The 27,930-nt window shown below is 38.0% G+C and overlaps 1 protein-coding gene and 1 non-coding gene across 2 annotated transcripts in view; both read left to right on the top strand.

Annotated features, from left to right (window-relative positions):
• Window positions 1-479: 479 nt before the first annotated feature.
• Window positions 480-27,930, top strand: part of LOC145776669 (nucleolar pre-ribosomal-associated protein 1-like) — a 32,491-nt gene continuing 5,040 nt past the window's right edge. The window contains exons 1-31 of the mRNA XM_082587900.1: window positions 480-573; window positions 1,079-1,221; window positions 1,803-1,910; window positions 2,913-3,008; window positions 3,431-3,512; window positions 3,716-3,826; window positions 4,292-4,497; window positions 6,037-6,158; window positions 6,481-6,648; window positions 7,144-7,336; window positions 7,684-7,854; window positions 8,044-8,112; window positions 10,690-10,803; window positions 11,266-11,435; window positions 12,049-12,230; window positions 12,558-12,663; window positions 12,786-12,882; window positions 13,374-14,288; window positions 14,449-14,519; window positions 15,389-15,632; window positions 16,108-16,363; window positions 16,520-16,631; window positions 16,802-16,873; window positions 17,219-17,407; window positions 18,582-18,747; window positions 19,011-19,157; window positions 19,483-19,627; window positions 19,893-19,976; window positions 20,533-20,784; window positions 21,541-21,686; window positions 27,342-27,495. Of these exons, the coding sequence (XP_082444026.1) occupies window positions 543-573; window positions 1,079-1,221; window positions 1,803-1,910; window positions 2,913-3,008; window positions 3,431-3,512; window positions 3,716-3,826; window positions 4,292-4,497; window positions 6,037-6,158; window positions 6,481-6,648; window positions 7,144-7,336; window positions 7,684-7,854; window positions 8,044-8,112; window positions 10,690-10,803; window positions 11,266-11,435; window positions 12,049-12,230; window positions 12,558-12,663; window positions 12,786-12,882; window positions 13,374-14,288; window positions 14,449-14,519; window positions 15,389-15,632; window positions 16,108-16,363; window positions 16,520-16,631; window positions 16,802-16,873; window positions 17,219-17,407; window positions 18,582-18,747; window positions 19,011-19,157; window positions 19,483-19,627; window positions 19,893-19,976; window positions 20,533-20,784; window positions 21,541-21,686; window positions 27,342-27,495 (5,122 nt within the window). The 5' untranslated portion in view covers window positions 480-542. The remainder of the gene's footprint in view (window positions 574-1,078; window positions 1,222-1,802; window positions 1,911-2,912; window positions 3,009-3,430; window positions 3,513-3,715; window positions 3,827-4,291; window positions 4,498-6,036; window positions 6,159-6,480; window positions 6,649-7,143; window positions 7,337-7,683; window positions 7,855-8,043; window positions 8,113-10,689; window positions 10,804-11,265; window positions 11,436-12,048; window positions 12,231-12,557; window positions 12,664-12,785; window positions 12,883-13,373; window positions 14,289-14,448; window positions 14,520-15,388; window positions 15,633-16,107; window positions 16,364-16,519; window positions 16,632-16,801; window positions 16,874-17,218; window positions 17,408-18,581; window positions 18,748-19,010; window positions 19,158-19,482; window positions 19,628-19,892; window positions 19,977-20,532; window positions 20,785-21,540; window positions 21,687-27,341; window positions 27,496-27,930) is intronic.
• LOC145777796 (U6 spliceosomal RNA) lies at window positions 8,955-9,061 on the top strand. Its single transcript, XR_014290371.1, has one exon. It is a non-coding gene; the product is annotated as a U6 spliceosomal RNA (small nuclear RNA).

Genomic DNA, 27,930 nt, shown 5'->3' with positions numbered 1-27,930 from the left:
TGCTATTTTCCATTTGTAAATTTACTATGTTTAGTGCAATAAAATCTTCAATGTTCACTGACTTACTAGTAGGCCCATATCGACTATCGTAGTTAGTAGTATCTTTTTTTATCTCAGACTCGATAATGACAAAAAATAAAATGAATGTCTGCAACAACAAAACAAAACTAGCCAACAAATCTAAATGACAGGAATGCAAAAAGAAGTGAATGCTTAAACAGCTCTACTTGCTTCCATAAAAACATAGGGCAAATCTTTCCATGAAAGCAACAAAAATACGCAGAAGCAATAAAGCTGTGTACATCCAGTCTGAAAGATTAGCAGAATCACTGACTTATCGTCCATATCAAGACAATTACAGTTAAATTCTGTTGTTAATTTAACATACTGGTCTATATTTCAGATATCTATGCTGTTTTGATGAATTAAAGGTCATGAGCAAAAGAAAAAATGACGATGTTCAAAATGAAGTGGCTGAATCTAAGAGGGTAGCTGATGATGCTCAGGTTGCAACCATATTCACTGCAACAGATTTCACAGAAATGGTCAACAATCCAAAACTTTGCATTAAAGGTTTTTTCACTTTTTAATCTTACTTGTGTTTGTAGCAATGAATACAATTTTGAATCTTATTCTATTTATGGTTTATCAGTCAATTTTATAGGGATTCACTATTGAAATTAGTTGCTGATATGCATTGCATTTATATATATATATGCCAAATTATTACACTGTGTAGTTTTCAGAATAATTTTATGTTACCGTAGAGTGCAGACTTAAGTCAATTCACAAGCCAACAAAACTAATGAACATCATATCATGTGATACATTTGAGAACAAAAAAGTATGAAAATTTTGGCTTCACACATCTAGCTCTGTCAAGCATCTGAAAAAATGATTTAGTTGCTGTAATAAAAGAACTGATAAAGGCACAACACAAGTTAATTTAAGATTTAACAGATAAAGGTTGTGGAAATATGTGGTATTGCTTGGCATAACAGAGTTACTTCCTTTCCCATGAAAATTGTAATGTTGTTACAAAATTTTTATGTTTACAGTTTTTATCGTTTTTACTAAGGTTTGCAGAAGTTCTGTCAATGTGTGAACCAATGGGCTATCTCAAAGCCAGAGTATGATATTCTTAAATCGTACATTACGATATCTCCTGATTGCACAGAAATTTTTAAATGTCTAGAAATGAAGGAAATAGCTCCATTGAATGTGAGTCGCTTGAAATTGTAAATATTGTATTTTTCTGTGTTATATATTATATATATATAATATAAAAACAATGAAAACTATTAATACTACAAAAAAGTGCTCAATGCTAAGCAAAAAGGCAAAGCAGAGCGAATTAAGTCAAATATAGTTATTACTATCTGAAGCCTTTACAAATTGTTTCACCTAACGGATCATCAGAAGGTCTTATTCAAATAGAATCTATATATATATGTAATATTATATATAATATATATTATTATTATAAGGTATTGCATTTTTGAGTACATAATTGATTGTTGCCAACTATATTATCTAAAACTACACTGTAATTATAACTCTTGAACCATCAAAGGGAATGCATAAGGAATGTTTTAAATCGCATTTGATTTTGAATCTGTTTGCTGTGGTTCAATTTTTTTGGAGATTCACCAGCTAAAAGATTTCATATGTTTCTAAAGTAAAAAGAATTTATCAATCATTGCCAATTGCCATCTATGCTTTGAGGTGTGACATCACACACTTTGGTTTTCTGACATTTTTTCAATGATAAATTACCATTTTTTGATGATACACACCTGCAGGTGTCAACCATTTTTGAAGCATTTGTGAAAATTCTTCTTCGAACAGCCGATGACCTTTCTGAATCTTTTTCTGTGGTTGGTGTTACTGTTTGCAGAAGGTTACTTCAGGTAATTGTGTGTTTTTTTGCATACTGCACTTAAATTAAAATTATAGCACAGTTTTAAGTTAGTGAGATGTGTATTCACAAGAACGATGTTTGTAAAACTATAGGTTTTAGCTCGTAAGTGGGTTATTGAGATGTTAGACTTGTGCTGTGAGGCTTTGTACATCAGAATATGCCGTTCACTTTCTGTATAAAGCAACCATTCTTCTCACCCCCTTTGAAAACGGTGGTAAAATACTTATTGCTGATGTTAAACTCAAACTCGTCTTTGTATTTTAGTGTTCGACTGTTCGTGAATCGTAATTAAGTCAACACATACCTGATGATAAGTTTAAATTTGATTGCTGTAGGTGATGTAAACTTATCAGTGTCAAAATATCTTTTTTATAAGGGCTATTGAGATAATTGCATTTGCTGGCAAGGGCTCAGACATCATTCCTCAATATCAGGGTTATCCATTTTTTTACAGTAGTGATACTTCCAACAGCGATTTTAATTAAAAAGTTTAAGTGCGCTTTTCAAGACTAATCACAATAATTTGCTTTTGCAAATTGCAACTAATTACTGCCTATGCACAAGCACAGTTTTTTCATCAAAATCACAGATGTACATTAGTGTGGTCCCAAATTTTTTTTTTAGAAATTTATTATGAACATTGAACACCTTAATTTTTTTTTCATTGTCTAAATTATGTTACTGTGTAAATTCTTGCCAAGATTGAACAGTGTTCAGAAGTGCCACATAATCATTCAAGTTTTCACTTAAAAAAATGTAAACTATGGACCTTATTAACTGTTAGGGTGGTCTGAAAAACACTTTTATTTAAATTTGAAAAAAAACTCTAAAAAGCTGCCACATGGACCTAGAAGACATTTTCCAAAACTTTGGGTGTTCTATTATTGTCACTGCATTATTGCACTGTATCAGAAAAAAAAGCAAAACAACTTCCTAATTTTTTTAGTCAACAACAATTTTGCTGAATTTGTCAACATTTTCAATCTTCTAGGGGCATTTGTTCAAAGTATATGGAGCACTGAGCATCAAAAAACCTCCGAAAGTGATTGTCTCCGCACTACGATTACTAACAGCTATGGTCATGCAGGTTCGATTCTCGTAGGGTTCAATTAAATATTTCGTTTTTCCAGAAATTTGTTTTTACAAAAAAATGTGTAGCTTACCTGTTTTAGTTTGTGATTCAGATGAACTGTTTTGTATATATATTAAATGTTTAATTCCCTTGTAAAGTTATTTATAAGCACATTTAACCGTTACGATTTAAACCCGAATGAGGTTGTGTTTCAATGTGTGTGTAGTGTGTAGCCTACAGAATAAGAGTAGAAATTTTTGGCATTTTTCCAAAAAGCTTCATCAGGCTGCTTTAAAAACCATAAAAACAATGTGATTTCGCTGTTACTTGTGAAGGTTTTCTGTTTCAGAATCGATTCAAAACGTTGCCTATTGGCTCAACAATGTATTGCAGCCCTTTCAAACTCGTGTCTTTAATTTTTTTTCTCATTCACCCAGGGCAGGACGTGTGCAGCCGACGTCGCAATGCACGTAGACCTCAGTGGGAATGTGTTTGAAATTTTGTCAACATATAAACAAGGTACCCACTTTTAATTACTCGCACTTACATTTGTTTGCCTTTTGTTGAAAAGGACTCCAGATGCCATGTGATTTCGAGCACCATATTTCGTTTGTTACCGTACCCAACTGATGGTATCAATGTTGCTTACTTATAATAAATCTTTGATACAACGGATAGTGTTTTGTTTGATGTATTTATTGTAGCATCGTTATTCTTTACAGATGAACAATACATTCGTTTTAGTAACGTGAGGTTATGTTACATTCGCTTTGTTCTGTCGTTTTTCATGGCTGGAGATTTACGGACAATTCAACATGTTTTGGATGCACAAGGTTGGTGTCCAATGTTTTCTTTGTGATTGTCTGCCATTTATGTTTGACACTGGGCCACTGGGCCAGTTTTGAATTAGAAATTCTTTACCTTGTTGTAATCGTTTCTTTATACATATATATATTTTTTAGTTATTTTGTAAGGATATTCAAATTAGCGGAATGGCCCGTTTCGGTGAGTCCGATTCGGTGAGTCCGATCCCTTAACGGGGGATTTTTTCAATTTTTTTTTTTAATTATCGGGTACCGTAGCCTAAATTATCATTGCCGTTTTAGGGTTAGGTGTTAGAGGTTTGGAACTAACCGAATCGGACTCACCGAATTGGACTCACCGAATCGGACTCACCGAATAGTAGCAGACCCCACTTACAACTTAGACGAAGAAATAGAACTTTCACTTAAAATTTTGACAGGAATTATTAGTATTGAACTTAACTCCGCTCGGCAAATCGTGTTTTCCATTTTCAGGCTTTGTAGATTCGGTTTTCGATCACTTCTCCAACGATACCGCTTCGTCCATCCACTTGTTTCTCACTGTGCTTCTCGAAAAAGTGATCAAGCAAACTTATATTCCGAAAACAAACAAAATACGGCTCCTTGGAAGACGAGGAGTGTTGCTGGCTGTGGCTAATTTATTTGAGTGGGATGGAGCCATGGACATCAGCACACAAGAGGTAACTGCCCAAAGTAACAAAATCCGTCATTTTTGGGTCCACGTCTTTTAGGCGCTGACAATTAGGCGCTGGTCTAATAGACGCGCACACTGTGGCGTCTGGATATTTAGGTGCAGAGCACTGTGGCGCCCGGTCATTTAGGTGCTATTCCGTGTAAAGTCTGCAGATTGTATCAGCTTGGCAGGTAGGGGCGTAGGGCAATGCTTTTCACACAAAATATTATATTGAACAGAAAAAATATAGGCTATAGGTGAAGGTGCTTAAACCGAGAATGCTTTTCACACAAAATGTTATATTAAACAGAAAAATATGTCATGGCTTCCGTTAGTGAAGCTGCTTAAACTGGCAATGATTTTCACACAAAATATTGTATTATTAACGTAGCCAAAAAAGGACAGACAAAGACTATGGATCTGCAATGATTTACAACGTAGGGATACTTCCGTATGATTACTTCCAATAATGTTCGGAAGCTTGAATAAATTATTGATAAAGCTTTCACCAACGCAAACCTGGACTAACAACAAATAAAACAATAATAAATCAATAAAACAACAATATATTTTTCTGTTCAATATAACATTTTGTGTGAAAAGCATTGCTGGTTTAAGCAGCTTCACTGACGGAAGCCATGATATAATTTTCTGGCAAGCTGCCAAGCTGTTACAATGTACAGACTTTAATAGGAATAGCACCTAAATGACCGGGCGCCACAGTGCTCCGCACCTAAATATCCAGACGCCACAGTGTGCGCGCCTATTAGACCAGCGACTAATTGTCAGCGCCTAAAAGACTTGTTCCCTCATTTTTACATTGATTTATCGTCTGCAGACGTTGAATCAATGTAAAAAGGATGGGTTTTGCTGTCTGGGTGCTTTTAAAAAACGTCACAGTGCTGCATCGTTATGGTGCTGATATCAATTGCATCTTTTTTTCTATATTTTTAAACAGATTTTTTGCTTTTTACCGTCAACGTGTGCTGGTGGTGGCAAACTGTAGTGGTGTATTTCTTACCACCGGAGGCTCCACATTTCATCTTGGACAATTTTCAAAATTTGAAATGCTTTATTAGCAAGTGTGCTCGGCTGCTCGCTGTTGGGAACGTTAAGTCCGACCAGAATCTAATATTTGCTGCAGAAACTAGCCATCATAATAAGTTTCCCCAACAAATCATGGTAAAAAGTATTCCTAATGGTGACATAACATGTCAGTATCTAGTCAGCTAACCTTACTGTTTTCAATTTCTTTCAGCTTTTAAGACTTTTAGACGATGAAACGATATAAAAACGAGAACTTTTGCTGGGGAGTGCATTGAGTGCAATAATAATGTGTTTTTATATAGTGCTGTGTCCTTTGCAGATATACGTTGCTCAGTACTTTGCAGAAGCAGACAATGTTGCAAAAATTGGCTGAAAATAACTTGTCAGAACCGGTTTTAATCGCAGCATGTTGTTCAACTTGCAAATAAAAACCATTCAGAGGAAAAATTCCGCTTGTTTTTTTACAGAGTTGTCCATTTCTATGAACTTATCATTTTAGGGCTCTTCCAACAATGACAAAACGGTTATTCACGAACTTGCTTACAACTTCCTGTTTCACGCCTGCTGTCCTTTCAAGTATGGAATCAATTTCTTTGATCCAGAATTTGGAACCGCATCCAGGTATCTGACTTCTTATATGCTTTAACAAATATGCAGTTTAATTATAAAGGAAAAAATAATAAATAGGTTACGCCCGTCTGCAAAAATGAATACAACATTTCATGGAAGCTTGCGAAGTGACCATTGAGGTCCTCAACTCAACCAGCCACCCTCAGATATAACAGCATTTGTAATAATATTTGTAGGTACGGGAAATTGCACTGTTAAGTATACTATAAATATATAGTAGATTGGTTGTGCAAACGTAAAAGTCTTCAATAACTGACATACCAGATGCCAAAGCAACCTAACTGATATTTTCTGCAATGTGCCATGTTTGCAGACCTGGAAATTTTAATCTTTTGAAATTTTTGATTGATTTGGACAAGATGGCCGCCAATAATGCCCTCGCCCGCACTCTAGCGGTTGAAATATTCAAGTCTTGTCCTGACCTCCTCCACTCTTTTTTTGCGGCAACCAACATAAGTTTTGAACCCCGAATATCGGAACAGTGAGTACTGAAAACGTTTTTTCATTTCTGTAACGAACATTGTCAAATTATGTTCAATACATAGACCTGTAGGTAAGCGCCGAGGCAAGTAAGTTTAAGTCAGATTTTCTTCGTACTTGAGCCTTTTCCGTTAGCTTGACATCCTCTTGAAGCATTTAGTAAACACATCACTGCACAGTGCACACTGTGCACAGAGCCCAGACCAGATTTGTGGCTTACAAGGGCATGTGTATTTTCGATAGGCTTTTTGTGGTGAAACGAAAATCACTTTTATCATATATCTAGAGATTATTCTTCGAGTTTGTTTTAATGATGTAAAAGTAAGCTCTCTTAAATGAGTAGATGTATATTTTGTAACAAACGTTTAACAATTTAAAAAGCTATAAAAATTAAACTGTTGTATTAAATAAATTGCTTGATAGCTTAAAATGTATTCTGAGTGAATATCTCTTCCATCTTGTTTTGCATTCGTTTTTTCACATCGATGTTCTTCAGGTGGTTCGCGAACTGCCGCCTTGTCCAGGACATCTATAGTAACCAACCACCACTACCGCCCGCTCTGAAGGCCGCTACCAAGCACAGGCAGACCACCACGCCTGGATTCGCACCCGCAAAGTTGGTTGCCATGACACTTCCTAGTATCGTTCCTGCAGTGTATGACAGACCTACGCTTAGGTCAATGATAAAGGTGCGGTTGGATTGCTTGCAAATTTCTTCCACTTCTGCTTCCTTCCAACGTGTTGTTAGCATGAGAAATTTTCGCTTATCAAATAGAATATTTTAGCTTTCGAAAAAGTAAAACTCGAGCTTCATCAGTGAAAAAGATCATAGTGCAAGGGGAAAATTTCGATTTATTTCGAAATTTCGTACGCCTTTGTCCTTGATATGTTCATTGATGAGTATAAAGTGTCGTAGTTTCTACGTGTGTGGTAGTCATCCATCGCTCTCACAAAGAGTTTACTGACTCTTCGCAGGTAAACTGGGATTTCCCTTGCTTTTCTTTATCTGTCTCAGTGTTTTTCTTTTAATTTTCAGCACAAAGAAGCGGCTATTCAAAGTGAAGCTTTGACCTTCATTGGCTCGGCTTTGCAGAAGCTGAAAACCTCATTGGAATTTTTAAACAACACTTCGAACTGGACGAACGCAACATATCCAGAAGAAGTCCGCACTGTCATTGGCAAACAATTGCAAGATGCTGTCAAAATGGTGAGTTCTTGCTATTAATAATATTCCTGTGGCCGATCTCTGTTAATCGTTGCCACCTAATTCTTACATGGCATTGTGACGTCATTTTTTACTTTAGTGCGCTTCAGCAGGCTTCAAGATTGTGGCTTTGTCAAACCAGCACTCTTGCTGTAAACCCGAAAATGATTTCATGTCACTCTGTCACAATAGATTGTACAAGCGAAGATCATGGCTGGCGTGTCTCCATTCTTGTTTTCTGCGATGACAAAGTTTCAGATTGTAAGCCGTTGCTGCTGCCTCAATATGCTTTTCATTTCATAACCCGGATCACAAAAAATGAATGTTAAAAAGTGCCACAATTGCAGCAGTATACTTGAAATCTACACATATAATTCAGAACAGTTTACCAAAGACTTAATTGCACTCGCGAACAGATATAGCAGGGGTCACCAACCTTTTTTGCATACGGGCCACTTTGGCACTAAGGAGAGCTCTGGCGGGCCGCACTAATAAAATGTTAGGTAGGTTGACTCTCATGCTAGAAAATAACGCATTTCGTACCCGGTATCCAGCGTTACATGTTGTTCATATTTATGTTAGAATACCGCAGCAACAAAATTAATCGAACAACGCTACTGCCAGGCAAAGCTCCTTTTGCAACACTTTTGACTTTTTTAACAATGCTTAATAAACGAGTCCAATTGTTTTGTGCACTTATAGCGAGGCGAGCAATTTCATCAGAATATTCATCCCCAAGCAAGAGTGGTGTTGTCACTTCGCTTCACAAAAGATATCTTGCAATTAACAATTCCAGTAAACAAAGGAATGTTTGACACATCGCAATACAGGCAACAGAAGTGACCTGCAAACATATCAGCGAAAATTAGGCTCCAATAACAGGGAAAAAGAAACCAGGCACCATAAAACAAACACTTGTGGCAATCACCGAAAAATCGTAATTCTATCGTAATTCATGAACAGTCTTCCCTCTAAAAAAGCAACGAGTTGGTTTTTCATCCTTTTTTGAGAGTCTATAAAACCGTCTTTCTTTTTTTATAAACAACTGTCACTTGCGGTGCTTATCAGCGTGGCAAGAATTTGTTGATTAACAACATTTTGCAGTACTTGCTTTGGCAGTACATATACTAAAATTGGAACGATACAGAGAAGATTAGAATGGCCCTTGCGCAAGGAAGACACGCAAAATCGTAAAGCGTTCCATATTAAAAAAAAAAAAAAAAATTGCAGTAGGCCTAGCCTACTAAACTAAATATTTTCATAATACAATCAGAAAAAGTATTTAAATTTATATATAATATCTTGCCAATTTATTATAAATTGAGTTGGCACACCGACCTATTTTGCCAACAAAAACTTGCATAAAGAGAACACTGCTCGTGAAACACAATAACGGTGAAACGCACACTAGTGTTTAAATGACATTTGCAAAGAATAAGCAACCCTATGCTCACAGACAATTTAGAAATTCAAAAACAGACGTTTTAATCAACCACTGGGACAGTGTGGCTGGACATCGCATTGGTTTTAATCAACCACTGGGACAGTGTGGCTGGACATCGCATCTAGAACTATAATCTGATTGGTCGGTCGGTGGAATCATATGCAAAGCGAAAATATGCTTCCCGGAAAGTATTTTTTGCTTTCGTGCTCTTTAATTCCTCAAGAAAAGTATATTTGGTTATGCTTGTATGCTGATGCCTTCCGCGGGCCGCAGCGATACAGCGTGGCGGGCCGCATGCGGCCCGCGGGCCGCCATTTGGTGACCCCTGAGATAGAGCATCAAGATTTGCTTTGGTTTAAATGTCTCTTAAACTTAAAGCATATGGTTGCTTTGCAGTGAAGTAGACAACACAATGTTTTTTAATCCCGTTTGGTTAGCTCCAGAGGTCAAAGGTCAAAAACATTGTACGTCATATATTCCAGCACCTTCCAAACATTGCCGACATCGTGTCAGTCTGGGAGTCAACGTACAAGCACAGAGAGGAGGAAGCCATGGAGATAAAATTGCTCAATGTCTTGTCATTGTATCAACAGGTTGCTGCGTTTTATAGACGCTTTTGTTAGTTTAACTAAACGCTTTTAGCAAAATTTGTTTTTTAGGCTTAATTCCTTTACTATAAAGCTCAAAAGTCGCTTCCCGGTGGTGAGTTGAAATCAAGCGATTGTTTTTTAGCGGGTGGTGAAAATCTCGATATTTCATCCAACACGCTTTTGCTACCACATCTTCATTGTTTCTTTTTCACACAGACTATGTCAAGTAGAGTGTCCCACTTTTAGGCGACTTATCGCGTCATAATGTCGCGACTTAGGCGTCATAATGATAAAAATAACGTCATTTTTTAAATCAGTGACGAAAATCCAGTCAGAGTTTGATCCGAACTTAATTTTCCTGAAAAATTACAAAGTGATGTGTCCACAGTTGTGGTGAAATGAAGTCGCATGTAGAAAACAAATCATCTCTTGCTTTTAGACCCTCTCCGATGCTTTCGGGGTATCGTCGTACGATTTCAGTCATTTATTGGCTGGTTTGGTGGGGCACGTCGACACTGAAAGCCGCAAGAAATGCTTCCTGTATCTAATTAACATATTATCGCCGTCAGTTGCAAAGTACAAGTGGTTTAAACAGGTGAAAAGTTGCGAAACACGTAATGTATGTGTTGTGGATGCGACGTGATTAAGCAGAGAACTTTGTTAGGTTGTTGTATTAAAATTAATTTTTCACACCACGAGAGTAATGAATTTTTTATTGAAATGCATTAATTTTGTTCTTTTTTTATCCAAATTGTGCTGTGACATACAGTGGTATGTTTTATTGAATTTCGTTTTCCATCATAGCAAGGAAAAGACAAGCAAACACCTTTCTATCAACTCATGCAAATAACTCTCGATCTTATGAACGAAGGGAAGGATTGTGCTTTGATTGATTCGGCTCTGAACCTCGTACTCAAAGTATGAGGCAGTGTTGCCATTTTTTGTCAACTTTTTTTTTGTTTTGTTTCAAGATAGAAAAAAATATGGTTTCACACAACAATTGCTTTGTATAAAGTTAGTCTCATGGGGGAAAACAAGCGGTCGAGGGCTGTTTGTTGTTCATTCTAATGACCATGATGGTATTGTGATTGGCCACTCTAATGCGGTTTCGACCTGACCTTGAGCCAACGTATTTTTGTTTTTATAACCAAATTTTGTCTCGAATAAACTTCGAAAAACTATAAAAAAGAAACACAAAGGGCCAAGCGTGCTTCTTTGCTTCCACGGTTTAGCGATTGCATTTTCAGCAAAAATTCAGCTATCTGATAAGAATCCACATTTCTGCATCCCTTTCACGTTTATTGTGGTAAGATAGTACAGTTTTTCAGTTTTGAATATTTTACCACAGTTTAATGTTGAAAATTCATTCGGTCTTTCCAGATAACAAATTCATTTTCGGTCGTCGCGAACAAGAAATACAACTCGGAACTCTTCATCTGGATCCAACATTTGTATTTGAGTTGCAAAGGATCCAGCGATGAAAGTAGACTGGATTTTCTTGTGAAATTTTTCGAAAAATCCATTTTTCGAATTGCCAAAACACCACAAAGGTAATCAAATCAAAAAATATAGAGTCCAACATGTAGATACCAAACTCATGGTTTAACAAACGTTTTTAAAACCAGTATACTGTATTCATCTTCAGCGCTATAATTGTCACAAAGTAGTGTAAACTCAACTGCTATAAAGTACCACAAAGCTACTTTCATGGGGTGAACTTTGGATACGTCACGCATTGCTTGCGCTAATGCTTTTGGATAGTGGCCGAACTTGAGTTACGAGTAAGGCGTGTGACGTATTTTTCAAGGTGTTATCATTGGACGGCTTCATTTAATGCCATGTCATTGAGCGAACGTTTGTGATTTGTAGTTTTTAAAGATATCTTCACGACAATGATCGCGTATTCTGACGATCCATGATAGAATAAATCTTAGTTTTAACGTTGAAATTGCATCAAACAACGTCACTTTGTCTGTAGAGGTCATTGTTGCATGAAATGACATAATAAAATTACTTCTTGGTATTTTTCAGTTTGTTGATGGAAGTAAAATGTATCCAAACTCTCACAATTTGGGAGATCTCACTACGAAAACTGCTCCAAAAAGCGAACAGCTTTCCCCATATTGTCACGTAATTATGAATTACGAACTCGTCACTTTTCAGGTACGCCGATCGCTTGGCCAGACTATTGGAAAGTTTTGAAGATAATTCCCAATCGGAATCATCAGATCATTCACATGCGGATGCCAAGTGGTACAGAAATCTTCCAACCTTCACCATCGAAAGATCAGCTGAAGACCATGTCCCAGCCTCAGATCAAACAGCATCCGATGATTCTTTGCAAGGTTATTAGATTTTACAACTTGATGTTTTTGTGGTTGCTTTCCGCATCGTTGCAGACCAGGAACTTTTTTACGATTTTAAGACGGCTGAATTAAATACACTTAGAAAACAAGCAGAAAACTTAGTTTTTGATCGACGCTACAATGCAAAAGTTCGGAAATAAACCAGGCACGAAATAGCGCAATGTCGGCAGAAGGAACAGAATCTAGTGTTGATATTCAGCTACCTCGTTGAACGGCAGTTGGATAGATTTCGGCCGTATCTGACGAATCTTTTGGACTCTTCGTTTTGCTGGACTGTATCTAGTTTTTCAATTGGTATTTTTTCAGGTACTACAGAAATCGACATTTCACTTCTTTTTATGTCGTCATTCGAATATATGACAATGCTTCAAATTGATAACAATCCCAAGGACCACGTTGATTTGATTGACAGGTAGGTTGTTCCTCATGTTTTTTTGTCAACGAGTTGTCTCAGGATAGATCAATCCACTTTTGAACGATTTGATCACACGATGACTTGGGCATTGTTGTAGCTAATGCAGTTTTTTTTTTCAGGTACTATTCAAATGTGCTTACCGATCTATTACATCTTCAAAGCTATGGATCAAAGTTTTCACAATTTATGTTCGCTGTAACAACCTTATCTTCTGAGGTAAAGTCTCCACTCATATTGTGTGTGAACTATCTTAAATAATTACGGTCATACGTCTCATATTGTGTAAGTGAACGTACTCAAAAAATAAAGAGCCTAAAATGAAGATGCTAAACTCATGTTCAGCAAAAACGTTTCAAAAGCTCAACTGTTTTCATTTGCAGCGTGAGTAAGTGTAAAGAGTTGTCTACTTTTGTAGCGCTTTGCTGTGGCCTGTAGGACCGAAAAAAAAAACTGACAGAAAAGCTTATTGTGAAGTGGCACGCTTTGTTTTATTAGTTGATTTGACTCTACGAAGCTACAAAATATTATGAAATATGGAAGTTATCAATGAAAATGAATTCTTAAACATATTTTTTTATAGTTTTGCCACTGCAGTTTCCGTTTTTAAGTTTTGTTGCCAAATTGTTGAATGTGTGGTTTTGTGTTATTTTTGTCATTTGTGTCCTGTCGTTACTTGCATTCAATGTTTGGTACGTTTTTCTTTCCAGATTTTAAACTTGGACTCTTTTCCGTGTTTGAAGAAGTTGCGTCATGAAATTACAATCTGGAACCTATCACTCTCCCAACTGCCTGACGACTCCCGACTCACACACGTCACCAGTGTTTCCCCTTCTAAAAAGTCTCTTCGAAAAAAGAAAGGGATACACTCGATCGACCAACTGTCAGACAAGTGCGAGTCATTTGTTCAGTCGGTGGAAAACCTTAGCTCCGACCACGATCGAAAGTCAACTGTTTGTGGCACCTACTTGCAGTCTATTCATGTGGAGAGCAAGCTTGCCGAGAAGCTTTTCCTCTTGAAAGTTGCCTCCGATGTTCTGCGTTCTCAAAAGGAAAACTCTGGTCAGTTTTTGAAGTCGTGCCAACAGTTATGTAACGTAATGCAACGTTACTTATCAAGCATTGAACGGCTTGATACAGCAATGGTGGATGAAGAAGCTGAAAGTTCTACTGTTGAAGGATCGCCAATGGAGGATGACTCTGCAGAAATTGATAGTCAATCCGAAAACAGTGACTCATCACAAAATGAAGAGTTGATATCGTCGGCCGAGGAAAAGCTTGAAAGTCATCACTTTATCATGAGACACGACGACTTTGTGGAGCTGTCCGCGACAATTCTGAATGCTCAAATCTTAAAAGATATCTTTTTAAGCTCGGGCCAACATCTTGAAACGTGTGCTGAAGTCGTTGCAGTTTCAAGTGACTTGATAGCAGATTTACTTTCGTTCTGTCTCTCAACGTCAACCAACAAGTTAATTTTCAACGTATACAAAGAAAAACTGACTGTTGCAATGATAAACAATGTGCTGGACAGCCGAGCCACCTACAATACCGCGCTGCAAGCGATCATACAAAATTGTTTCAGCAAAGTCCATTCCCACCTTGATCAAGGACACCTACTTAAGGTAATTTGATAAAAGTTTTAGTTGTGCTTTGACATAACTTTTACAAAGAGATGTGTTTGTAAACGGGTGAATACTGTTTATAATTTCTACAAGAAATATTTTGGACGGCATTTTATCATGATTTTGATTTTTTTTTTTTAATTATTTGCTGTTGCTTCAGATATTGAATGCTGCTGCAACGGACGCTCTGACCAATAACAATAACAGCTTTGCTGTTCCTGCAGTTAACAGGTATGTAGCCTTTTGTTGATACCTGTTTTTTTTGTCAAAACGCTTCCCAAATTCGGTTTCTGGTCGTTTTATGTTGTTCCACAAGAAATATCCCCGAAACAAAGCAAAATTTTTGGTTCACCCCACCCTAGACTAATCAGCCTCATTCAATTTTCAAACCTCTTACAAGGCTGAATTTATCATAGTTCTAATTACGGGTCCACGTCTTTTAGGCGCAGACAGTTACGCGCCGGTCAAATAGGCGCGCACACTGTGGCGTCCAATTTATTTAGGTGCTATTCCTTGTGAAGTCTTCAGATTGTATCAGCTCAGCTTTGGCAAAACCTAGTCGGGCTTTTGACGGAAAACTAAGTTACTCTTCACTCAAGCCTACCACCCGCTTGAATATAGGCTACGGTATATTTTTTACTGATGTTTATTGTAGCTATTATTTGACTTGACTAAAAGTGAACTCAGTCATGTTCGGAAACTTGAATAATTTGTTTATAAAGCTTTCGGCGACGCAAACCTGGACTAACAACCAATAAATCCCAAACACGCGCATTAAAAAACAATATATTTTTCTGTTTAAAATATCATTTTGTGTGAAAAACATTGCCCTACCTGCCAAGCTGATACAATCTGCAGACTTTACTAGGAATAGCACCTAAATGAACGGGCGCCACAGTGCTCCGCACCAAAATATCCTGACGCCATAGTGTGTGTGCCTATTCGACCGGCGCCTAACTGTCTGCGCCTAAAAGACAGTTTACTTCATCTAAATTGAAGTACAGTAGTTGTTTCAATGGAACGGCAATGTCTTGATCGATTTTTCCCTTGTTGTCTTTCCTATTATTTCTCATCCCAAATAACGACGATTTATTAACTAGCTGCCTCGGTGTGCTGCTTGTGCAAGCCAACTTTGCTGGGACGTCCATTTCAATAACCACTACGAAGAATCTGTTTCATATCCTGGTCGATTTCAAAACCAGCGGCGATGACTTTCACTCACTCTTGTCGCTCGTCCTGGATTTGGTCAAAGCTTTTCCTTCTGCGTCGTTGTATGCACCCTGCACCACAGTCACGTGGTGTTTGAAGCAATGTCAAGTGGACCGTGTCGTTGACTTGCTCAAGGTTCGATTATGATATCATAGATGCATGTTGTATGAATTGAATAATTAAATCTTGCTTATGATTTTAGAACCGATTGGATGCATCGTAAAGCCTTTTTCATTGGCTTACACAGTGTACACTCACATTGTGCTAGATAAAACGATATAAATAGTGCAGCATTTCATATTCAATTACTTATTTTATAACGTGTGACTCAGCTGTTAAGTCATATTTCTGTTATGAAAAAACTCTCTTTTTTTTAGTTCAAGCAACTCATTGTAGTTTTGATTGTACAATATTCCCGATATTATTGATTTGTAAAGATGGACATGAACATTGGTTAAGTTGCCGTACAGTCGTACACCAATGTAAAATCTTAACCTCCGGTCATAAATCTGGACTTGATGTAAAGACACACAGGGCTGCCACAACTTTCATTACACAGTGGTGTCTGATATTGAGTCAAAAATGCACTGACATTCTCTCTGTTTCGTAGATCCTTGTGACGCAAAATTTCTTGCTCCAAAGAGAACTCATGGACTTGTGCAGAGGAGAAGAGCATGATCTTAGAGAGAAGTCGGCTTCCAGCAAGCGAAGTCTTTTACCCGTGATATCTTCTGTACTTCAGCATCCTTTCAAATCACAATTTCCTTCGCTAAGCGATGACTTCATAGCGAAAATTAAATCAGCTTTTTCGAAACTCTTACTTTCCGATTTATTGGAAGATTCTAAACACCTTGTCTCTAGTACTGGTATGTAACTATGTATAATTGTATATTACTGTGATTTACAGCATTCTCAGATTTGCTTTCTCCGATTGATTTACAGCAATCTCACATGATTGCTTTTCAGTAAACTTCTCTCAAGCGACCACGTTTTTTTTGTAATTAACAAAATGTCTTACTCAGGTGACGTCATTCGGTGGCTTCTATCAAACGGCACGTTATCGAAAAAACATTTCAAACAACTTTGCAACGCACTACCAGACCTTCTACAGGATGCCACCGTGTTTTCAATGAGGTTTGTGTTCTTTAGTTTTTAGTGGCATACAAAATGTTGAAATATCATTTATTTGTCTATTTTTGTTGTTGTTGGTATTTTGTTAATATTGTATTATTTGACGTCAAGTTTTAATACCACGCTCAGGTTCCAACCAATCTATAACTTTAAGGCACACTTACGTCATACAGGTGGGATGTAGCAGCAACGTGCCTGGAAGTCTCAATGCGACAACAGATAGAAGATAAGACAAACCACTTCAGGTGCCCAAAGATCTTTGACTAGCCTATCAAAGTTACTTTAATAGTCATTTGGAAAACTAGGCGAATTTTTCTGGTCAGTCTACATTTAATGTAAAGAGCGGTGTTTCGCATGAATTCGGTGGAAATTGGTTCTGATGGAATAGAATGAAGATAGCTGTCAAATGACTTTTTTAGAAGTTTTATCTGAAAAAGTTATTTAGTTTGAAACTAAAAAATTACCAACTATCAACTACTTTTCACATATATTTGTCACATTCCTTGCCTAGGCTGTCACACTTTTCAGCCACCATTTCCATTTCATAACCAGGATATTTACTTTTATTTTTTTTTGTGGGGGAAATTTAGATTGCAACTGACCGAATCTTTGCTGACGTTTTCCTGCAAACTATTGAAGAGTGACGAGAACTCTGCTTTGGCCTTGGTATCCGAAAAGCTCATCACCATGTTGGACGATCTTCAAAACGTCTCGTTGACGTTCCTCAAAGCGAGCTGTGACTTCAAGACCTGGAACCGCTACGTAAAGCAAGCTCTCAAGTGAGTCAGTATGCATGCCACCCACCATGGCCGACTACAGATAAGGCCAGGTTTGTCACATTTCGAAGAATTTTATTAACAGGCTGACTCAAATTGTCTAATGCATGCCACCTACTAAAAGTATTTTTTTTTTGGCAATATTCAAATCTACACGGCTCTCATAGCTAAAATCTCAGCTGTAGTCTGCTATAGCTCCACGCGTTTACACTGCAGGGTGCTCAAATGAGGATAAATTTTTTTGGTCTGTTACTATTCGAAGAATCTGATGTGGAGACGTCGATTCGGAGATATCTCAACTAGGAGACACCTTTTTTCGGAGCTTTTTAAAAGCCCACAGGGGCATCTGTTTACTCAAAGGCATTAGCTGATAATGGAGGTTAATTAACTAAAGTCTCAGCGAGAAAGCCTCAACTAAAGTCTCAACGAAAAAAAAAAGGTTTTCAAATAGCCTTTCACATCCATACTTGTTACGCATGAACCATTACCACTGTCGGCACATCAGTAGCGCATCTGGCAATCGCTGCGCTTGCTTAAAATGTAATAAATTAACTTTGATAACTTGTAGGCCAACTACTTTTGTTTGTCAGATGTGTGAAATAGCCTCTCCCCTTCAACGTTACTAGCATGATCCTTCTTTGTGACATCAACAGTAGCAGGTTTGGTTAATTGCCTAACTGTTGCTATATATCGCTAAAGCCTATATACCCGCAAGATATCAGCTAATCACTGAAACAATAACTTCCTCGTTTGTATGGGAAGGTAAACACAAAAACCGCTTACCCAAATGAAATCGACAAATTCTCTAAATAAACAGAAGCCGTCGCTGTATGGTCAAGAAATAACCGAATCGGTTTTCTTCGAAATGGGCTGTCTCTGAATTAGGATTTCTCCGAAATGGGCCATTCCGAACTTTTACCACCAAATTGCTAAGGAATTACAGACTGATCGCATCAGATAAGTAATACTAATTAACTTCAAAACCGAAAGGTACCGGTTGGGGTTAAATTTGTATTGAGAAAGTTGGCAAGGTTAAAATGATATTAAAGGGTCGAGAACCTTTACTCTACGGCTTAACATCCTCATCAGTTGGGAGGTATTGCTTGGATTGCTGCCTCATAAGCAAGAAGAAGATCTAATTTTGATAACGCTCTTTATCCTTTCTATCATTTCACAGGTATCAGCTTTCAAGCGTTTCAGTCCTAGACATCGTGCTCACGATTGTGCAGTTGATGTACAGCGGCAGTGGCATCCCGGAGGAGCTTATAGGAGCATCCCAGCTCCGGAAGATGATCACCAGTCATTCCGGATTCATCGACGGTTTGATGAACAACAAGGAAGAGGTGAGTAATCATGTGAAAGTTTCATGTGAGCAATCGTGATTCCTGCTGTTACCGTCAACGTTGGCTCATAATACGCCCCAAAGACTTATCACTGCATTCCGAAAATCTGCCGTTTAGTACATTTTATTGGATGTCTGGCGTGACCGTTTATTTCAAAATGCCTTTTTGGCCGAGTGGTGTACACTGTACATTTTTAACTCAGTGAACACGCTCGTTTCTGAACCATCATGAAAGCGTGTTTTAACGCAATATCACAATTCCAGGCGCTATCCAGCAAGACAGCGTTGGCGAAGTTGTTATATCAGCTGACATGCCGATGCAGCAAAGACGACTTGCATTCTTCTGATTATCTCTTTTTACTTGGAGCTTACGGAGGGACGCTTTCTATCTTTGATCAGTACATTTTTCAAGTGAGTGTTTGTTTTGCAGTAGGTTATTTTTTATGTTTACTGATAAGTTTGTTCAGTTAGTTTTTTTTTTTTGCCATTTAGAAGCAATGGTGTGCAAGATTTTTTTCTATGGATTTTGTGTTTTTTGAGTATATTTTACAAAAAGAAATGTAGAAGTGCCTACATTTTCCTAAAAAGCATTGGAATTTGTACACGGTATCATTAAGCCGAGGTAGTGAGGTACCGCCTTACCCCCTAGGACCTCGTTTATAAAATATAGACAGAAACCAATTTTTAGACTTTCATGTGCACAAAAATCAAAGCCAATCACAAGATCGTTTTTTAGATTATGCTTTTGTACGAATCCATGGCTATTTCACCAGAAGAATACAAGCCTTTCCTTTGGGGCAGTGTGGCTTTGAATGCATATCCGTCCTACAGAGAGCAAGCAGAAACACTGTACCATAAGCCTCCACCAAGCAGGGTGTTGAGTAAGTTGGTTTTAAAGAAAAGTTTACTTGTTTGCTGTCGCGTGTGTTCTGTTAAACTAGGAACAGCATCTGACTGTAACTCAAGAGGTTACCAGTTCGATACTCACCGAGTTACTCGCGTTTTTTTAGTCACAGACTTTAAGATTGGTACAGATAGGTTTTTGCCTCCCATTTTGTTTGATCAATATTTTTATTGAAACTTGTAAGTGAGGACTGATAGGAATATCTTTTCGATAAAGTCTAATTAAAATTATTCACTTAAAAGCATGTGTGGATGAAACGATCATGAAATCGACGCTGGCCCACTTCCCCATTCGTCGACGCATCAAGGTGGTTGAAGATTTTGAAGGTAACAAAATTTGTTTTTGTTCAGAACAGAATGTCTCTGAGTTAGAGCGGTCACAACACAAATCGTGCTAACTGATGGGTTTCAAGGTTGTGTTGTGAATCTGCTGCACATTGATTCGCAAGCTTGAAAAGATGTTCACAAACTGAAGGTTTTAATTTTTGGCTCTCGATGCTTAAGATAATAATCAAAAACAATTGTATTAAGACGTGTCGATGTATCAGCAAGCAAAAATGCAAAAAACTATTTTTTAAAATACCCTATAAAATCAACAGCGCTGTATATTTCTATTTTCTTCAATGGTGAATGGTGGTGAGTTTGCGTAATAACTCGGTTATCTTTATGTAATCCTACGTGTTGTATCAGGATTGTGGATCAAATTTAAGGAAAAGAATAGTAGAAAGATGGTGTGAAAAGGAGAGTAATCGTTGATTGTGCGGTTTACCGAATTCGGTTGTACTCATTATTATCTTGAATTATGGTTTGGCTTTGTCGTAATGTGAGATTACTGGGTAAATTCAGTTTTCGAACCTTAATTGAAAAGAAAGCTTTCTTGCAGAGGGTAATTCCAAGAGCTTCACTCCGTTTTCGGATCCAGTGAGATCTGCGGATGCAGGAGGAGCATGCTATGATCCTGCATTCATCCTCGGCGTCATTTCACATCTGTTGGCTCCTGAGAACCTAATCGACTGCAGGATGTTTCTTGATCAAAATGTTCTCCCGTTCCTCTTCATGTGTCTCTCATCACATTGCATCTATGTCCGGCACCTTGCTGCAGACTGCTTGACGTCATTCTACGAACACGCGCAACGTAAGTTGAAGAGTTCGATCATGGCACAGAACTAAAATATGGCGAGAAGAAAGTTTTTCATTGTTTAAAGCTGAAAGAGTTTTGGTCTGACTCTCTTCAGGAGCTATTTGTCAAAATGAAATCAACTTAAACGTTGTGAGGTAGTTACAGATAAAAGGAACCAAACAGGTGAAAATTTTTGTTAATCAAAATAGAGCAACTTAGGCTAACGAAGGATTTTAAAGCATATGCAAATTTTCACATATACCAGATTTTAGAGCAAACATTCTTTTTGACATCATATACCGCAAATTACTGCAGTTTCGAGTAATTAAAAACTTTCTCTTTGTAACATAAGTTCTTTGGCCATCTAGCAAAAGTTATCACTTTTACATCGTTTCAACGTCGCTAGATTTTCAAGCGATGTAAAAATGACACCTTTCCTTCCTAGAGTAATGACTGGAAAAAGTTGTTGCTTTGATGCCTAAAGAACGTTGTTTGGCAGCACGAATAGTAAATCAATACCAAGATCTACGTAAAACAATTAATATGAAGGTTCTTACGAAAGAAATTAATGTCGCATTCACCCATTGTGATCTTGTTTTCTAAATTTGTTGCACTTACACTGCACGTTGGCCCAGCTTCATAAATACCGTCACTTCGTAAGCTACTTTCAAAGTTTACTTTTACTTTATTTTTACCCTGCAAACTTTAGCTCGGTGAAGGTTTGTTGCTCTGGTGCATTGTGGGAAAGTTGTGACGTAAACTTGTGTTTAGCGTCCAAGTTTACAGAGAAGGATCTCACTCTGTACCTGTTACGGTTGGTGAGGAACGCCGTGAAGTTGGGACAAGACGGCACTTTGAGGAAGCAGACCTCGATCATTGCTGTGTTTCTCTCCCAAGCTATACAGTATATGATGCAGGTAAAAAAATAAACAAAAACGCAACGGTATCAATCTGTAGTTATGATTTGCTCAACCAATATGTAATTGTGTCGGGTTGAACAACAGTTAATTGCATTTATCAATCACAAGTCACTCACAATTTTTATTTTGTTCTGTAGAAGTTTCTGAAATGCATGATTAATTTTTAAGTCACATTTTATGTGTTGTGTTTGATTATAAATATTTATGTGTTTTGCGTGTTTGGTATGTTTTGATTACGATAGTGTTTGTTGTGATTGGGGTGTGTTGTACGTGCCTTACTTAAGATTACACATCACTGGTTCCGCTCTCGGGGTATGCGTTTGAGCAACGCATTTCAGGACTGCACTCCATTCAGCGGTACCCAATGGATGGAATAATTCCCCGGCAACAACATTTCTACAATCGGAAATTTATATCTGTCAATCTCGGTAACCGGCCCTGCGTCAAGAGCCTCTACAAGTATACGAATCTGCCAGAAATAACTTATCAAGGCTTTGTCAATCCGAGGATAAAGATTCAAAACCCAAACCGGCAGTAGTTGGCTGTCCCAGGCTTATAGTCCTGTAGAATTTGGTCTAAAAATGGGTCAACCTAGAAAAAATTCTTATAAAGACGTATGATATATCGTTGGAAAGATAATTTTATCAGCTTTTCAATGATGGGTTTTGTCATTTTTTTTACCTTGGGGAAAAAAAGTTACGACCAAAAACGTGCCGGAGGGGTAAAAATTGAAATTAGGAAAAAAAATTAACATAAGAATATTTATTTTCTTATTACTGCTGTAATGGGTGAACAAAAGGTTAGAAACTTATGAATTATCAACAGTAAAGCAGGAAATAGATGCAAAAGGTATAAATGAAAATATAAATATATATCTGTTTCAGGGGGTAAGAGTGAGCAAGACGGGGGGGGGCACCAGTAAAGCTGTCGTTGTTCATTATAAATTTACTATGTTATAGTTTATTTACTACGGTTAGTGTGATACATTGCAGATAGATTCAAGTCAAGAAGAAACAGCAATTTGTGTTAAGTGTCTATCGGACTGGTGATTCACTGTGTCATGTTGGAGCTTATTTATGCGAGAGTGATAGTAACCTACCACACCCTTTGGACACTATAATTGGTCATGCTTTGAAAATGGATTGTGAAACACTACTGGTTGCAATGGAGAAAAATAGAGAAAATGGCCATATTACATACATCCATACATCATGCCGTAATTTCTTGAGAAACCATGCGAGATCCAAGAAACGTCCAGCCTCAAGCAATGAACAAGACAGTATCGACCAGGTCAGATCAACAGTCGTTTGACTTTAAAAAGCAGTGTTTTTACTGTGGATATACAGTAGTTGTATGTTTGATGAACGTCACCCTGATCGAAATAAATTTGAAGAGGTGCAGACAAAATCGTCAGGAATATATTACGTAACACTTGCTTTATGCCAAAGTAGAGACGATGAACTTGCTAAAACTGTTCAGAAACGCCTGCTTAGTGCACACGACATGGTGTTTGCTGAAGCCAGATACCATGTACCATGCAGAACAAGGTTTGAAAATCCTGCTCGGTATTCAACACCTGGTCGTCCAACATCCACTGAAAAAATGACATTGTTTAATACTGTATGTAAAAAAAATGGAACATGATATGGACTTGTACACCGTTGTCAGTATAGGATTGGAATCATGATTTGATTACAGAATGCCACACAAACCGTATGGTTTTTCATATGTACTTTCAGGAGGACCTTCACAATCGCTTTATTGATCTTCTCTGGAGCGCATCTTTACATCTTCAAGAAGTCACCCCCCAGTTGGTCTGGATACATGAGTGCGAAAACAACATCGCAATCTAAGCCAAAGTCTGTTGTAACCATGTTACCGGTGATCGACTTACACGCCACAAATTTAACAGCTTAACACTCGTTTCTATCGTTTGTGGTTGAACAGTGCCAAAAACTGAATGTCCGAATGGCATGTGTAAACTTCGACCAACAGCTCATATAAATGCATACAACATAGAATCATCAAAGAACATGAGCGTATTTGTTCGATTGGGCGGCTTTCACCAGCTTATGAGTTTTCTGGGATCAATTGGTTCTTTTATGGAAGGAAGTGGCTTGAGAAGAGCTCTTGAGAGCATACGCTCTTGTAACTGTAAGCAGGGCACATGTTTAGTGGGAAGGCAGTTTCCCGCGCTGTTCGAGGTCATCTGTTATGCGCAACAGCTATTCTGTCCCTTATGTTGGAAGAATTTTGGAGTGAGTTGACGCCCGGAGAGCAGAGTGCCTTGGAGAAATTGTATGACTCAGGCAGTCCTTCTGATCATAATAATGATAACATTGGGCATAAGATGATGGCATTTTTCACCGATAACAAGGAGCAGTTCACACGAGAATCACGTACATCAGCTCTGTGGTTGAGCTATGTTAATTACGTTTCGGTTGTGCTGGAGTTTATTCAAGCAGATAGAACAAGCAACTGGTTACTACACGTTTCTGCGTCAAAAAGCATGCTGAAGCTATTTGCTGCCACAGGTCACAACAATTGTGCAAAAACATGTCGCCTGTATCTTTAAACAATTGCAGAATTGGAAACAAGACCCCAGATGTCTACCAGCAATTTATGTACGGAAATCACACCGTCAGGCGTTCTAACAAACAATTGTATGGGCAGAATTTTGAACTGATTCTCATGAACTCTTTAAAAGGAAAAGGCGGAGTCATCGGCAAGGGCACCACCGATAATGTATTAAGGGTGTGGAAAAACCATGCATAATGTATTAAGGGTGTGGAATAAAACCATGCACAGGTGTGCAGAAGTTACAGATGCACTCAGTAGCCTACAGTCTCATCATTGTCAAATTCTGATGATAAACACAAAGAGGCATTTGCTGGAAGAACCAAACGTGATAATGATGATTTAAAAAAAGTACAAACCTGGTTTCGTTCGCATAATCCGTTGGAGTTCAGCTTATGGCTCTAGACTCAGGGTTGATTGATAACAACAACAGTGTGACCTGTGACCGATCTGAGGAGATAGGGGCGTTTATCCAAATTGAACTTGATGATAAAACCTTTACTAATTGTTCCTTCAAGAGGAAGAAGCAAATAAATGCTATACAGACAGAGCCTTTATGCCAGGCTAAAAATTGGTCATGATACTATCACCATTGATCCATTGACACACTTTGAGATTGATTGTTGTCATAGAGAGAAAGCCAGAAAACGAAATTGCAGACTACCGATACTTCTTCTACGAGTTATCACCGTACCCAATGTCACTGTTCAAAGATGGAGTTTTACAAACTGCGCAAAAATCAAAACTGAAGTCATACATCTTGCACAAAGTTGAAATGACAAAAGAACCTGACTCCATTAAAATTATTGATGGCGGTGCCTTGTTGTGACTGAAAGAAGAATGAGAAGTTCCATGAGTTCTTCAAGAAGTAGGCTACATCAGTTTTCTTCAGCACTTGCGCGCCAACGTTATTGTTTTTGATGGTTACAGGGTTGGTTTTGAATCTTTATCCTCGGACTGACAAAGCCTTGACAGGTTATTCCTGATAGTTTCGCATACTTGTAGAGGCTTTTGACGCAGGGCCGGTTACCGAGATTGACAGAGTGAAGTTTCCGATTGTTGAAGTGTTATTGCCGGGAAATTATTCCATCCATTAGGTCCCGCTGAATGGAAAGCAGTCCTTAGAATGCGTTGCTCAAGCGCACACACCGAGAGTCGAACCAACGCAGCTTGATGAAGCTTCTTCGTTCACGAAGTCACGGGCTAACCAACTAAGCTATCGGGGTGGACTCACATGGGAAACGACCACAGAAGTACAAGGAAATGGTCATGTCTAATCGTTCACCTGTTGATCCGGCTCTTCTTCCACCATCACCACGAGCTGCATACTATCACGGCCTCAGAGTATATCACCAGCTGAAAGTTTGGAGAACTTTAAGCAACTCAGATTTGAAACCATTGTCATGGGGTTGGCAGAAGAAAGATGACATGTTTTCTCCAGTCATGACGGATGTAGCTGCTGCACCAGAAGATGTCTTGAAAATCTTTCGATGTAGCTGCAAGGGATCATGTGACAGACGCTGCTCTTGTCGGAAAGCGGGCTTAACAGGCACATCATCAAGCAAAGAATGACACGGTGTCAACCAAAGATTCCACCCATCAAAAACGCTCAGGTACGACGTCTCAAACTGTTGAATTGAATGATCAGAATTCTTGCCAAACTGAAAGGAACATCTTTTTCTCAAACTATACAAACAAAGATTTGTGGTGGCTTTAACGAAACAACTGAAGTTGAATGGTTTTAAAGTTTATTTGTGCCCTAGTGTTGCAGATACAACAATCGTTCAAGTTGCTTTGATTCGGTCGGTAGGACACCTGTAACTGTGTACTCCGACGATACTGATGTCCTTTTCTTACTATAGTGCATCCTTGACTATTCTAATATCTTCTTGCCAAACATTACAAGAGGGAAAAACTACCAGCAAAGACAGTGCTACAGAGTTAGAGATGTTATTGCGAAGGTAGATGTTCTTGTTTTGGAGTGGCTGTGATACAACTTCAGCAGTTCATAAATTCGGCAAGATGTCTATTTGAGAAGTTGAAATCAAGCAAGTTTGCGAAATGTTGCCGATGTTTTCTACGAAGACGACATGTCTCCACACCAAGTTGGCAGGGCTTGGATACGGTTCTTCGAACTTTTAAACTTGTCTACATATACTTTACCACAAATCACTAAACAAAAGTACGAGGAAATGGTCATGTCTAATCGTTCTCACATTGATCCGGCTCTCCTTCCACAATCACCACGAGCTGCATACTACCACGGCCTCAGAGTATAGCCTATCATCAGACATGCACAAATATTACAGTCGTGTTTGATGACGAATTGGGAGAAGAGAGAAATTTTATGATCCATGCGTTTGCATCACTTTGATTGAAATGTGTTTACATTTTATTAGAACTTAAAACTGTAAATGTTGTTTTTACATATTTACAGCTGGTTTAACCCTAGCAAGACCGGGCTTTTTGGCACTCTAGGACTTGGGGGACACAGTGTTTTTGTAACAAAACACCCTATGAAATAGCATTTTAACTAAAACCTTCTTCACTACGTCCTAGATAGCTTTTATGTGTTGCTTACATATCCTTGCTTATAAAAGAAAAACCTTTTATTTCGGTGAAATCTATGCTGTTATCTCCGTCTCGGTCAACTTTTACTCCCTTAGACGTGTCATAAATACCTCCTAATTAGGTTATGTTTTATATTTTTGCTTTCCGATTGTTAGTTTGCTTTGTTGATAGTAATATTCCAATTTATGGTGTTGTATTCTGTTACAAAGGAAACGTATTTTAGCTTATAATTGTATTATAATATTGAGCAAATTAGTGTTTTACCCCCCCCCGGCACGTTTTTGACCGTAACTTTTTTTCCCCAAGGTAAAAAAAATGACAAAACCCATCATTGAAGAGCTGATAAAATTATCTTTCCAACGATATATAATTCGTTTTTATAAGAATTTTTTCTAGGTTGACCGAAAATTCTACAGGACTATTAGTATGGTTCAGTTTGTTGGCTTCCTTGGACGTTTACACTAAAAATTTCAACTCAAGATTTCAACTCATTTTACCTTTCAGCCGTCGGAGCACATCTTCGTTGTCATGCAGCGTTTTCTTCTGGTCAAGCCTGAGTTGGACATGAAAGATATCCCGGAATTCTACCACACGTTCTTCAGCTCCTCAATGGATTACAAGTCGGAAAGATCGTGGATTCTTGACTTGATATCTCTAGGTCAGTTACCCAGCAAACAGAAGGTGCCCGTTTTACATCACTTCAACGTCTGGCTACGTTGTAAAATGGGATACATGTGTTTGCTGAGAGTTGACTAAGCTTCATAGGAATGTATTCATGTCAAGTAAATTGTTTTCTGCAACGTGCAAGTGCCTGCTTTGCCTGGTCAAGCAATTTGAAATGACTTTCCGGCACTAACGTAGTCGCTTATCTTTAATCTGAAAATAGCTGATGGAGATCTCCAAATTTCGAGAATTTGATTCTGGCGAGGGGAAGGTATTTCATAGGTTGAAGCTGGCAGTACTTTCCGTCTGACTCTCTTCAAGAGCTTGTTAGAATAAAGTCAACCTAAATTTGGTGAAGTATTTAGGAAAAACTGCAGCTTCGAGCTTATGAAAAACCTTCTCGCCATATTCAAGTTCTGCATCATTAATC

The sequence above is a fragment of the Aplidium turbinatum genome, chromosome 9, assembly GCF_918807975.1.
Source record: "Aplidium turbinatum chromosome 9, kaAplTurb1.1, whole genome shotgun sequence".
Classification (NCBI taxonomy): Eukaryota; Metazoa; Chordata; class Ascidiacea; order Aplousobranchia; family Polyclinidae; genus Aplidium; species Aplidium turbinatum.
This window is presented reverse-complemented; position numbering and strand designations above follow the sequence as displayed.